General features: G+C 64.4%; 1 protein-coding gene across 2 annotated transcripts in view; it reads left to right on the top strand.

Moving 5' to 3' along the window:
• Positions 1 to 11,083, top strand: part of CASKIN1 (CASK interacting protein 1) — a 117,172-nt gene extending 106,089 nt beyond the window's left edge. The window contains exons 18-22 of one of the 2 annotated variants that reach the window (XM_067534230.1): positions 3,983 to 5,157; positions 5,206 to 5,568; positions 5,650 to 6,208; positions 7,987 to 8,380; positions 10,108 to 11,083. In XM_067534230.1, coding sequence (XP_067390331.1) covers positions 3,983 to 5,157; positions 5,206 to 5,568; positions 5,650 to 6,208; positions 7,987 to 8,380; positions 10,108 to 10,204 — 2,588 coding nt within the window. In that variant the 3' untranslated portion in view covers positions 10,205 to 11,083. Of the gene's footprint in view, positions 1 to 3,982; positions 6,209 to 7,986; positions 8,381 to 10,107 lie in introns of both variants that reach the window. The other variant, XM_067534231.1, reaches the window with a different exon arrangement.
• Positions 11,084 to 13,218: the final 2,135 nt, after the last annotated feature.

Genomic DNA, 13,218 nt, shown 5'->3' with positions numbered 1-13,218 from the left:
AGGCGTTCCTAGGCAAAATCCGACTGTCCCAACGCCCCGTCCCAGCACGTCACCAGTGGACTGCGCTGCCCCCGGGGGTCGTTTGTAACATGCCCCATCTCAGTGCGGAGAGCCCCCCTCGCCCGGCTCCGCCTGTGCACCCTGAGTTGTAGCACAGCCCCACATCTGCCCTATTTCACTCCTGCCCACGGCACGCCGCTCGCTTCTGACCCACAGCCCCTTTGCTCCCCCAGTCCTGCTCTGAGCCTGCAGCCCCTGCCAGCCACCCCAGCCCTAGGCCTCTGCCTCCATCACAGCCTTTGGTGCAGGGAGGTGCCCAGCAACGGCCTGGGAGCCGCTGCAGAGGTAAATGGTCATTTGGGACCGGCTGGGCCAGCTCAGCCTGCTGGCACCTGTGAGAGGGCAGAGAACGAGGCGTGGTGTCTCGGGATGCCCCTGGGCGTGGGGCAGCCGGCACTGCCCTGGGATGGAAGAGCACCCGGAGCTGGGGAGGGGATTCTCCTGCAGATCGCTAGGCTGTGCTCTGTTAACCCATGGCGTGCCGTATCTTGGTGCGCACCCAAAGCCCTCAGCCTCCAAAGCAGGGCCAGGCTGATTGGGCCTCAGCTGGAATATTGTGTCCAGTTCTGGGCGCCACATTTCAGGAAAGATGTGGACAAATCGGAGAAAGTCCAGAGAAGAGCAACAAAGCTGATGAAAGGGCTGGACACCATGACCTATGAGGCAAGACGGAAAGAAGTGGGTTTGTGTAGCCTGGAGAAGCGAAGACTGAGAGGGGACATGATGACAGATTTCAAATACATAAAAGGTTGTTACAAGGAGGAGGGAGAAAAATTGTTCCTCTTAAGCTCTGAGGACAGGACAAGAAGCAATGGAGGTTTAGGTCAGACATTGGGAAAAGCTTCCTGCTGTCAGGGTGGTTAATCACTGGAATAAATTACCTAGGGAGGTTGTGGAATCTCCGTCATGCGAGATTTCTAAGAGCAGGTCAGACAAACACCTGGCAGGGATGGTCTGGATAATGCTTGGTCCTGCCAGGAGTGCAGGGAGCTGGACTCGATGGCCTCTCGAGGGCCCGTCCAGCCCTAGGATTCTAGGATTCTATGAGAGCAGCTGCCGGGCTCATCGCACCTTCCCGCGTGGCCACGTAAGGATGTTCCCTAGCTTGGGCGTCATCCAGAGCTGTCTCCAGAGCTGCTGGGGGTCTTGTGCCTGGACCTCACTGCTCATGGTGCATGCCCTCCGTGCCCGGGAGCGGGAGCCGCCTGTAGTTGCAGTGACACACAGGAAACCACCCCTTGCGGCTACCTTTACACCCTGACCTTTTTGCTTGCGGGGACTGATCCTATCCCTGCCCCGTCCGCGATGGCTCCGCGTGGGCGAGAGATGCCTGGTCGGAATACGAATGCCCGATGAAGGGCGGGGGGGGGGGCTATTACAGGAGGTGTGCTGAGCCTGCAGGGCACCTGGAGAATCGGGCCCACGGCAGGAGGAGGAGAAAACAGACAGACGCCAAGCAGTGCAAAGGGATCCCTTGTATCTTGGTTACCACATGCACCGGCGACTTGGCTGCTCTCCCAGATCACTGTGAATGCAATTCCACTGAAGTGACGCCTGGGGGAGCCCGGCCCAGAGCGATACAGCAGCTCAGTTTCCCCAGATCACGCACATTGGTGGCACCCACATTAACACACAAACCACTCCGCCCGCGCTCCCAGTGTGACGCACTGGGCAAAACGGGCTGTGGTGATCCCTGGAGATACAGACACTGGAGTCGTGAGAAGGGGCAGGGAGCAGATTTCACCTGTGCACAGCATCGGGGGGACCGATCCTGGAGGCCGAGCCATTTAAAAAGGATGTTGAACAGTTGGAGAGGGGGCAGAGAAAAGCCACAGAAATGATTTTTTTGGGGCAGGGGGGGGGGGGGGGGGAAGAAGAGAATGCCTGACACTGAGACTCCAAGCTCAATCTGGTTAGCGTACCAAGACAATCAAGCGGTGACTTGACTCCAGTGTCATCCCAGGGAGAACATCCCGGGTACTAAGGGGCCCTTTCGTTTAGCAGAGAAAGGCAGGACAAGAAGCAGTGGCTGGAAGCCAGACAATGCCAGTTAGAAAGCGGGCACAAAGGTTTCACTGTGCGGGTGATCAGGCAGTGGAGCGAACTGCCGAGGGAAGTGGTGGATTCTCCGACGTTAAAGGTGACATTAAAGTTTGGTACAAGCCCCAGAGCCATCTCTGCAGCGAGGCCGTGCAGTCGGTTGCTAATGGAAAGCAGTGGGAGGTTAAGTCACGGAGTCAGTCTCTGGTGTTTCGAAATATTAATGCAAGTAACCTCCAGTTCAGGCAGTACGACGGCAGTGCTGTCTGTACGAGAGCGGCATCTGTTCCTGGCCGGCTGCGTGGCTGGCTCTGAGCCGATGGCTCACTTTGCATCCTCGCCGTGCTGTGGCGGCTGGGGCCTGGAATGAACAAGCTGAGCAAGCCCCAGCCGAGGTGGATTTGCAGGTGAGGAGAGAGGATGGCGTTTGGCGCATGCAGAGGAACCATTCAGGGCTCCTGCTCCCCAGGCAAGAGCACACTTGTTTGTCTCCCGGAGCTTCAGCGTCCTGCGGATGGCTGCTTTGTAAGCTCAGGTGAGAGCTACAAAACCCACCTGCCTCCCCTCCGGCCGGGAGAAATTCTCCTGTCCAGGGCCCCTGTGGTTGGTTGGTCTCTCACGCTGCCTCCCCACCCACCAGAGCCTGGGGTTGCTTTGGTTAGGGGAGTCGTTACCTCATTCCCTGAAGCTGCCAGGAGCTCCCCCTGCCTAGCCGTTGGGCACAGGAACATTCCCCGCGCAGCCAGGAAACAAACAAACAAACCTGATGAAGGGCCAGGGCTGATGGCACCGATCCAGCCCTGGTTCGGGTTCAGTGGAAACCAGCTGCTGCAGGACCGAGGAGCAGCAGCGTGGCTGCCGGGAGAATCCCTGCGCTGCGCTGCTCTGCGCTGCCTGCAGGATTGTCCAAAGAGCTTAAAGGAGTCGGGCACTCAGCCCTGACGCCGCGGGAGCGACGTGCCTAACTTCCTCAGGCTCCTTAGACAATCCCACCCTTCAGAAATACACCCTCCCCAGCTGCATCCGCGGTTCAGAGACAGCCGAGCGGGGCTGTGCGTGAGACGTGGAAAGGAACCCCCAAAAGACAGGACTGCCCAGAGGTGGGCTAGCCAGTGCGAACTCAGCTGTTGGCAGGGACATAAACCTTCTGCGGCAGGGCTTTCGCAGAGAGAGGGCTGAGCCCTAACGTGAGGGGGCAGGTTATCCCCCCGTCTGCTCCTGCAGGGTCCCTGCACCTTGCTCTGCCAGACACAGGATACCGGGGGTGGACCGTGGGTCCGCTCCAGTGTGGCTATCCCTAGCTTCCTATGACAGCTTTTCCAGTTCGGTGATCGTCAACAGATGGGGCCGTGGGCCAAATCCGGACTGTCAGATGCTTTCGAATGGACCCCAACCTTTTTTTTATTTACTTAGTGTACTTACTTACTGGGGGCTTTTTATTGTTATTTTCTCTGGAGTCAGGGCCTTGACTATACCCTGCCCAAGAAATGTGGAACTTGACAAAAAATGAATTGACTGGCCCTGATCTCAGGAGCCCTTATCGCACGGCCAAACAGCCGCCTGGGGTCAAGTCCTGCTTTCATGTCACCAGTGTAAGTCCGGAGAACTCCGCTGACACCGGTGGGGTCCCCCCCTCACCGGGTCTCTAACCTGGCAGCCTCCTCGTAGTTAAAACACCCTAAAATACACGACCTCGGTTAAAGCGCACAGGCCCCAGCCGCTGCTGTGTGGGAGACGGACGGGCTGCTGGGTTGGGCTGAGACAGCTGTCCCGGGAGATGGTTACAGCCCACGGGCTGGGGCGAGGGTCTGTGGGTTTGCTGGCGGGACGGGTACCTCCTCGTTGGCTAATGCCCCCTTTGTGCTGTTTGCCCTCCCCCCAGGCCACCAGAAGAAGCTGATGCTGGCGGTGAAGAAGCTGGCAGAAATCCAGAAGGCCGAGTACGTCAAGTACGAGTCGGGGACCCTGAAGAAGAAGGCCCCCCAGTCCCTGGACGTGCTGGCCATCGAACCCCCACCGCAGGACAGCGCCGAGTGCCAGTCTCCCAAGATGACCACCTTCCAGGACAGCGAGCTGAGCAACGAGCTGCAGGTGGCCCTGACGGGCCCCGGCGAAGTGCCCGAGGGCCAGGAGAAGCAAGCGAACCACGTGGCTCACGTCCGGGAAGGGGCAGGCTACCGGGCCCCCTCCTCCCGGCACGTGCACGAGAACAGCCTGAGCGGCCGGGCCAAGCACATCAGCAGCTCCCAGGAGCTGCTGGGCGACGGGCCCAAGGGCTCGAGCGCCGCCATGTCCAAGAGCCAGGAGTACCTGACGGAGGAGGGCAAGGAGGGGCCCCCCAGCACGCCCAAGGAGGTCAGGCCCGTGCGGCACGGGCACACCGTCAAGAGGGCCAGCGTGCCCCCGGTGCCGGGCAAGCCCAGGCAGTCCTTCCCCCCGGCCGCAGGGCGCTTCACCCCGCCGCAGACACCCACCAAGCCGCGGCCGTCCTCGCCCCAGACGCTCATCGTGCCCCACGCCACGGCCAAGGTCAAGCCCACGCCGCAGCTGCTCCAGCAGGTCGACCGCCCCTTGTCGCCCAGGTCCCTGCCTCAGTCTCCCACGCACCGGGGCTTCGCCTACGTCATGCCGCAGCCCGTGGAGGGCGAGGGCCTGGCCGGGCACCCGTCGGGCCCCTTGGCGCAAGCGGTCCCGGTTCTGCCGGTCTCGGTGCCCGTGCTGTGCCTGCCGCCGCCGAGCGGGGAGGCGGAGGAGGAGCCGGGCAGGCCGAAGAAGCGGGCGCACAGCCTGAACCGCTACGCCGTGTCCGACAGCGAGCAGGAGCGGGGCGAGCTGCTGGTGCCGGACGCCGGGCCCTACGCCACGGTGCAGCGGCGGGTGGGCCGGAGCCATTCGGTGCGGGCGCCGTCGGGCGGGGACAAGAACGTCAACCGGAGCCAGTCCTTCGCCGTCAGGCCCAAGAAGAAGGGGCCGCCCCCGCCGCCCCCCAAGCGCTCCAGCTCCGCCATCTCCAGCACCAACCTGGCCGATGATTTCACCAAGGAGGGCGAAGGGGAGGCGGCCGGCGGTGGCGGGGAGGAGGAAGAGGAGGAGGAGGAGGAGGAGGCGGCGCGGGCAGGTTCCCGGGAGCAGAGGCGCGCCAGCGACTTCGGGGGCAGCGTGGACACGGGCAGCGCGGGCAGCGTCAAGAGCATCGCCGCCATGCTGGAGATGTCCTCCATCGGCGGGGGCGCCCGGGCGCTGGGCCTGCAGAAACCTCTTGCCGGAGGAGGGAAGGGGCCGGAAGGCTACTACCTGCACCCGGGGGTCGCCGTGCACCTGGCCAGCCCGGAGCATTCCCGGGTGGCCACCGTCCTGGCCACCGTGAAGCACAAAGACGCCATCGGCCTGGACGGGGAGGTGGTGAACCGGCGCCGGACCATCAGCGGCCCCATCACCGGCCTCTTCGCCTCCGCCCGCCGGGAGCGCGCCGATAGCGTCCGGTCGGAGGCGGGCAAGGAGGGCGGCCCGGCGGAGCGGCTGCGGGCGGAGTCCGGGGGCTCCCCCCAGAACAGCTCGTCCGAGAACATCCCCTTCGCCGAGGAAGGGAACCTGACCATCAAGCAGCGGCCCCGGCAGATGGCGCCAGCCAAGGGCGAGGCCGGGGAGGGGCTCTCGCCCGCCCTCCGGCACGGGGACCTGGCCAAGGTGGAGGCCAGCGCCACGCTCAAGAGGCGGATCAGGTCCAAACAGAGCCAGCAGGACAGCGTCAAGTTCATCCTGACCGAGTCGGACACGGTCAAGCGGCGGCCTAAGTGCAAAGACAAGGAGCAGGGGCTGGAGCCGGCCCCGCTCTCCGTCTACCAGAACGGCACCGGCACCGCCAAGCGGAGGCCGGCGTCGGAGATGAGCGGCGCGGAGTCGCCCCCGCTGCCCCTGCCGGCTCCCCCCACTGGCGCCAGACAGGACGGGCTGGAGCCTGCCCCGCCGGCCGCGGGAGGGGAGCCCAAAAAGCCCGTCAAGCCACCGGTCTCCCCCAAGCCCGTGTTAACCCCACAAGCACAGAAGGTCCCTGGGCCGCCCACACCCACTTCCAAAAAGGCGCCGATCCCCAGCCCCGGCAGCCCAGGTAAGCGGCTCGCAGAGGGGTGCAGGCTCTGCTCCCCCGGCCCTCCGCCCCACTGCTGCCAGCAGAGCCCCTGAAGTAAGCAGGGTCTGAGCGGGGTGGCGCTGGCCTGGGAGAGGTGTCAGGCAAACCCCGGGTGGGGCTGGCCATGTGGCGGCCCGCACAGCAGCGGGGGAGTCGGGAGTCAGCTCCAGGGCGCTGCAGGGAACCAAGCACCGGCTGGGGCGGGACGTCTCCTCTGTCCCTGTCTGCCCAGCGCAGCATCTCCGGGACCCCCCCGGTGTGGCCCCGGAGCCCGTGTTCGGTGAGCGCCGCTCTGCAGGGATGTGCCGGGAGGGCTGGAGGGGGCAGAACAGTGAGAAAGCGGCGAAATCCCAGCCCAGCCCATTGCTGTAAGTTACTGCTTGAATTGTGGTAGCACCGGGAAGCCCGCCCGCGGCGCCAGGCGCTGCACAGACAGAACAAAAAGACGGCCCCCGCCCCAGAGAGCTTCCAGTCTCACTCGCATCCTGCCTCCAGCCAGCCTCCGCTGGAGACGCTGCCTTCCTGCCCCCCCGTCCTGCGCAGCTGGGCTGTGTCCCGGCTCCTGGCCGGCTGCTGCTGCGCTTCACCCCATTCGGGTGACGTGACAAGGCCCCGCTGAGAACAGCCGCTGGAATTCTGTCCGGCGTTCAGAGGCTGGCCCCGTCAGTCGGCCACTCCTGGTAATGAGCCAGATTGATCCGGAAGCCTTCCTCTTCCGGCATGGATACGCTCCTGGGAGAGGGGGGGGCTGGCCATCCACAACAGAGCCCCAGACTAGCATATAAAGGTGACCATGCTGGGTTACAGGCGGGCGGACCAGCGTCCGGGGAGGAGAGTTCACAGCCAGAATGATTTCTGCGGGCTGACAAGAACTCCGCAGGGCCCATTTGGGCGACAGCCCAGCGAAATAACCCTCGCCTGGAGGCGGGGAAGCGTTGAAAGGCAGGGCGGGTGCGTGCGGGTGAGCCCCCCGCCCGGGCGGACGGTTTTGGCTGCCCTGCTGCGAACCCTCTAGCGCCGGGGAACAAGCTTTGCCTCTTGGGGACAAGGAGCCCTGTGGATCTGGCCCCCCCAGGCGAGGGGCAGCCGGACGTTCCCGTCCCCCCGGCGGCGGAGGCGGGAGGATGCTGTGCCCACGAGGAAGCCGTTGGCGAGTGTCTGGTTTTATAACACGGCTGTCGGGAGCCTGCGGCCGTTCCAGGCCCGGCGCTCTCTGGACCGGGGGCATGGAAGCACCATCAAAGCTGTATGGCCTCCACGTCTCTGCCTGTCCAAGTGCCTCGTGCGCCAGGGCCCCGGGCTTAGCGTCAGCCTCTCTGGGCCGCGTCCCTGCCCGGCAGGCGAGACCCCCAGGGCGGGTCGGCTCGGCTCGTGGTCCCTGAGTTCATCCCGGCCCAGGCGGGGACAAGCCAGGCCACAGCTTCTCCAGGGGCACATGGGGCTAAGCTCCCCGGTTGTTAGGGGACGTCCCCTACTCCACTGGCTTCCCCTGGGATCCTCGGTGCCTGGGGTTCCCGGGGGGCGGCCTGGCCGACCCCCCCCCCCCCCCCCCCGGCTGAGTCGGGGCGCCTCTGCCGCTGGCTGCCTGCTTCTTCAGCCAGGTTGTATTGGGGGAAAAAAATTGACGGAGGTCGTTAGCCCACATGGTGGTTGGGTTTTGTCAACGTGCCCATGGGTAGGGGCGACCCCCCGGCCCCCCCCAGGTGTTAACAGCAGTGGCTATGACCCTCACCGCCCTTCTCTCTTCTCTCCTGCAGAGGTGAAGCGGGTCCACGGCACCCCGCCCCCGGTGTCGCCCAAGCCCACCCCGCCCCCGACAGCGCCCAAGCCCCCCAAGGTGCACGCCGCCCTCCAGTCGGTGAGCGCAGGCTCCACGCCTACCCCGTCCCCCGCCAGACAGCTCACCCCCACGATCAAGCCTTCCAGCACGCCGCCTTCGCTCTGCTCCAGCCCGGCCAAGCCCTTGTCGCCCGGCGGGCAGCCCCCGCAGGTGCCCGTCAAGCCGCCACGCTCCTCCCTCGTCGGGCCCTCGGCGGAGAGCGCCAGCCCCGAGGCGGCGCACCAGAAGCTGGAGGAGACCAGCGCCTCGCTGGCGGCTGCCCTGCAGGCCGTGGAGGAGAAGATCAAGCAGGAGGACGGGCAGGCGGCAGAGTAAGGATTCCCCCCTCCCTCCGGCACGCACGGGCGGGGTCGGTGCCTCGTTCGGGAGGGGCGCCCACCTGTGGGACTCACTGCTGCTGGACGGCGGCCGGCAGGGCAGTTAGGGAAGGAGTCAGTTGGGGGCAAGGACTGTAGCATGTCATGCCTCGGAGGGACGGTGCCCCTGGCAGAGGGGTCTGAGCCCCCCACCCCAGTGTGTAGCACCCCCTCCCATTGGCTGGGGCATTGGGGGCGGGGGAGGAGGGCCCTGCCTTTCCCTAGAGCATCGGGGAGGGGCGTGCGGGGTACTTGTCGAAAGCCTCGTCTAGCCCGGGGCAGTGTGAGATGGAGCCACCTGGTGCTTGAGCTCCGGCCAGGACCCACGGATTGTACCTGGACCCCGGCCCCAGGGGGGGATGCTGAGGCTGTAACTCGACCCGCAAACAGCCAGTGGACCCCTGAACCCCAGGGGTGCCCAGTGGGGCTATCTGAGCCAGGCTAGCTCCAGTGGAACAGCCCCGCTCTGACCCAGTGTAGGCAGAGCCCAGCTGTCCCCTTTCCCGGGGGGCTCCCGGCATGACGGTGCGGCCCTCACCGTGCTTGGACACCAGTGTCCTCGGTTTTTAAAAAACAGGGTCTGCAAATCCAGAAATTCAGTTTTGTGGAGCCCAATGGACCTTCCACATGGGGTGTCAGCAGGGCTGGGCCGGGCGGGCTGAGAAATGACAGGCGGCAGTAGAAGGCTGTTATCTGCCACGTGGCCCTGCTCCCAGAGGGGAGCCGCGCACTCTACCAGGGGGTTTCACAGCTGGTTGCCAGGCAGCGGAGGAATCGTGAGCCTCGGGGAACGTGGTGCTGGTGTAAGGTGCGGTGCGAATTCAGAGCCCTGTGTTTACACTGGTATAACTAACTCCTGGTGTGGACGCTCTGATTCTGGTGCCAGAGGGACTATTTCTAGTTTAGCTTATGTTGCTCCGGAAATGATTTAAACTGAGCTGAAAAAACCTTCTCTTAGGGCTGGGCTTGAGGGAAAAATCAGATCAGCCCAGCTAGTCGTGCAGGGGTGTGGGAACCCCCCCGCCCCCCTCAGCAATGTAGTGAGGTCACCATGAAGACAGCACTAGGTCAGCCTGGCTACGGGTGGATCTCCTCCCGTTGGCATAGGCTGCGTCTACATGGAAGCCCTGCAGCGGCGTGGCTGGAGCGTTTCAAGTGTAGACGAGCCCTTGTATTGGAAGGGGGTGGGCAGGGGGCAGACCAGTGTAACCCTGGGGCTGTAATGACACTGGGGTAACTGGGAAATCTCCTGTGCCGACAGGCCCACAGGGCTCGGGGCGCCAGTTCCGGGTTCTTTAAGGCCGTGTGCGCTGATAGCTGTCAACTCTCCCGCCCCAGCCCCTCTCCCCGGGTCTCCCCCTTCCCGCTTGTGGAGGGCAGCGCTGAGTCTCTCACCCTGGCGGGGGGGATCCGCCTGACCCCTGGGCAGGGAGGGGGCAGCTGCAGTGCCAGCCTCTTGCTCCATGGGGCTGTGCCATGCCCTGCCCTGTGGCGCTGGCTGACCCTGAGGGGAGCCCAGCTGGGGAACAGGGTGGGGCACAGGGCGAGGGGCACCCAGGCCGGATGAGGGGTACAGAACTGTAGAGGTGGGGAGAGAGGCGGGAATTTACCCTGCTGGGGGGGGGCGTGTGCCAGGATCCTCTGGGGGGTGCGCTAACGGCGGCTGTCTGCCCCCCCCCCAGCTCTGCCGTGGAGTCGAAGAGCACGGTCAGCATCCTGGACGACATCGGCAGCATGTTCGACGACCTGGCTGACCAGCTGGACGCCATGCTGGAATGAGGGGGGCGCCGCGGACACTGCCAGCTAACCTCAGGATTCACCGTGGGCACAAGGGCACAATGATCTCCTGACTCCCGGCCCCCCTCCCTCCGCCCCCTGTACAGCCTGTCCTCCCCTCCTCGCCGATCCAATCCTTCGGGGTTTGCACAAAGAAGAAAAGATTACCTCAGGATTGTGCTAACACGGCCCGAGGCGCTCGCGGCAGGCTTCTGGCAGAAGCAAAAACACAACAAAAAACAAAAACCCACCGTTACCTTTTTTGGGGGGGTTTTTTCCTACCTAAGTATCAAGCGCCCGTGGGAGAAAGCGACTGTGATTATGTCTAAAACCCGCCGCCGGGCCGAGGCGCCGGGCGGGCGCCCTCTCTGCCATCGCAGCGAAAGCGACGCTGTTCCCGTTGTGTGGTTCACCCGCAGTTCCCCGGTTTTGTTTCGCAAGGATCAGCTGCTCTTGCTCTCGGGACGCCGCCGGTCCCTGGCCTAGCCACGCGTGGCCCGAATCAGTATTGGTCCGTCTGCTTTTCTCCCCGTCGGGCTTGGGTTAGCCGCTCGTGCCGGTGACTCCGTGTTGGTGTTGTTCCTCGACTGAGCACTGCCATTCTCGCCTGTGCCGCCGTCTGCGTTTCCCGTGCCCTCGTCCGCTGTCGTTGGGAGGCGCTCGGAGCGGTGGGCCCCGGGCGGGTGCCCGCCCGCTGGCGTTCAGTTCGCTGCATGCTTCGTTTTATTCGGAAGGTGTTTGTTTGTTCTTTCCTGGTGCTGAGAAGCTGTGACCGTGAGACGTTGTTCTGGTGACGAGTCCGGTTTGACCAATTCGCTTTTCTTTCTTTCTTTTTTTTTTTTTTTTTAAAACGTGTTCCGGTTATTTGGGGGGGAGGGGGGCGGAGGGAGGGGGAGGCATTTTGCTGCGGGAGCAGCGCTCTTCGCCGGCGCCGTGAGAAAGCTTTGTACATTTGCATGAGTGAAACGGTGTCATAACAAGAAGAGAAAACTAGAGAAAATAGCCCTGCCCAGGCAATCTCCCCCCCACGTGCCACTCCCTGCTGGGGGGGCTCCTGGCAGCTGCCTGAGGAGATGCTTCCCGGGCGTCTTTCACTGCACAGAAAGGGCTGTTGAAAAGCACAGCACCATCACCTCGCACTTTTCTCCACTCAGAGCCGCTTGGCTTCCAAAGACTTTGTCCCTGACTTGGACTATTCAGCCTTTACCGCCCGTCCTCACCCCACGTCCTTCGGTGGAGCCACGGACGGTCCCACACCCCGCTTGGCCGGAGCCCTCTGTCCGCCGGGGGCCTGGCTGTGCTCTGTGGACGCCCGTGGCAGCGGGATGGGCTCTCGGGGGGCAGTCTCCGTGGAAAGGGATGCTTGGAGCACGCTGGGTCCCCGGGGCAGGGGGGCTCCGATGGCGGGAGACTAGGGGCTCGCTCAGCTCTCTGGGGGCCGGGGGAAATCAGAGCCACATGCAGCTGGAGAGCTCCCATTCCACTGCTCCGTTCCTTCCCGCCGCTCGGCTCCCTCAGGCCTGCAGGACCCCCAGAGAGCCCCAGAGCAGAGGGCCCGATGCGGCTGGTAGGGGAGCATCGCCTAGTGATGGGAGCGCAGGGCCATCCTCCAGGCCACCCCTGTAGCAACGCGGTGTATCCGCCTGGGGCTGGGCGGCGGGTGGGCCCTAGAGGGGGATGTGAGAGGGTGGGTCTGTTGGGGGGCAGCAGACGCGGGGGAAGGGGGCTGCATGGCAGGAGGGGGCTGGGGGCACCCCCCACGCAAGCACAATACACGAGTCCCTCGCCACTCCAGCGCTGCCAGCCCAGGGTGCTCTGCTCAGGCAGGGCGAACGTCCCTGTCGACTGGCACAGGGAGCTCAGGGAACAAATCCCCGGCCTCGTCCCACTCAGCCCCGCAGGGGCACGAGCGGCATTTCTTGGTGCCCCTCTACTAGGCGGGGCTCACTCAGTCCCATGGCCCCCCCACGCACCCCAGCCCTGCCTGCCAGCGGCGGCCAGAGTGGGTCTAGGGAGTACACGGGGATGGTCTCCCCACCTGCTTTGCTGCTCAGTGCCCGCCCGCCTGCCCACCCTGCCGTGAGGTGGGGAGCTGCCTTCCAGGCTGGCTTTTCCCCCCAGACGTGCAGGGCTGGCCTGGCCTGCGCAGCGTCCTGCCCGGGTGGGGCAGAGGGGGTCGAGCTGCAGCCGCACGGCTCTGCGGCCTTGGCCCCGAGCTCTGCTCTCTCCCCTGGCTTTGCCGCCCGCCTTCCTTGCGTGGCATGTCTGCCGAGGGCTCACCTCACTTACCGACGGGATCAGGTGCAGCTGGTGCGGGGAAAGCCCTGGGGAGCCCCTGTCCATCGCCAGGCGTTCCCGCCGCCCCAGTTCAACCAGTCCAGCTTGAAATGTCCCCAGCAATGCAGCGGTCGCCCTGTCCATCCCGGGCCTGTTCCAGGACTGGGGCGGGCACGGGATCCGGGGCGAGCGCCAGGAGCGAGGCCAAGCCAGGGAAGCATGTTAGCGCCTTCGGGGCTGGGAGAGCAGCTTGTGTCAGAGCATGGCCGAGCCATCGGCGGGAGCCTGCTCGCCCTAGAGACACGCTGCCAGTTTCCAGTCCAGGCGCACAGACGGGCTCAGACCATGGCAGATGTAGAATAATCCTCCCTCACCCCCCAAATCCCTGCTCCCACTAGGTCTCCTCCTGCTCGGTGGCCCGGCACCGCGTGTCCAACGGGGGTGTGAATTGTGGAGAAGAAACGAAAACGGAAGGAAGCACCTCTCACAAGACAGAGTCCACCCGTGGGGTTGTGAAGGCAAAAGCCTCCCTGGCTCCAGAAAAGCATGGGATACGTTCCTAGAGGACAGGTCCCTGGCTGGCCGGCCAGCAGGCGATGGACCGCTCGATAATTGCCCTGTGAAGCTGCTAGGCTGGGTGGTCAGACGCCGTCACGTTCCCGCGCACTCCGTACCGTTTAGTTCGTGCCAGCAGGGCCAGCCGAGCACGGGGCAGTTCCCACCCCTCCAGTTGGCACTGC

Source organism: Emydura macquarii, unplaced genomic scaffold (genome assembly GCF_026122565.2).
Source record: "Emydura macquarii macquarii isolate MOO-44397 ecotype Brisbane River unplaced genomic scaffold, CSIRO-AGI_Emac_v2 contig_3390, whole genome shotgun sequence".
Taxonomy (NCBI): domain Eukaryota; kingdom Metazoa; phylum Chordata; order Testudines; family Chelidae; genus Emydura; species Emydura macquarii.
This window is presented reverse-complemented; position numbering and strand designations above follow the sequence as displayed.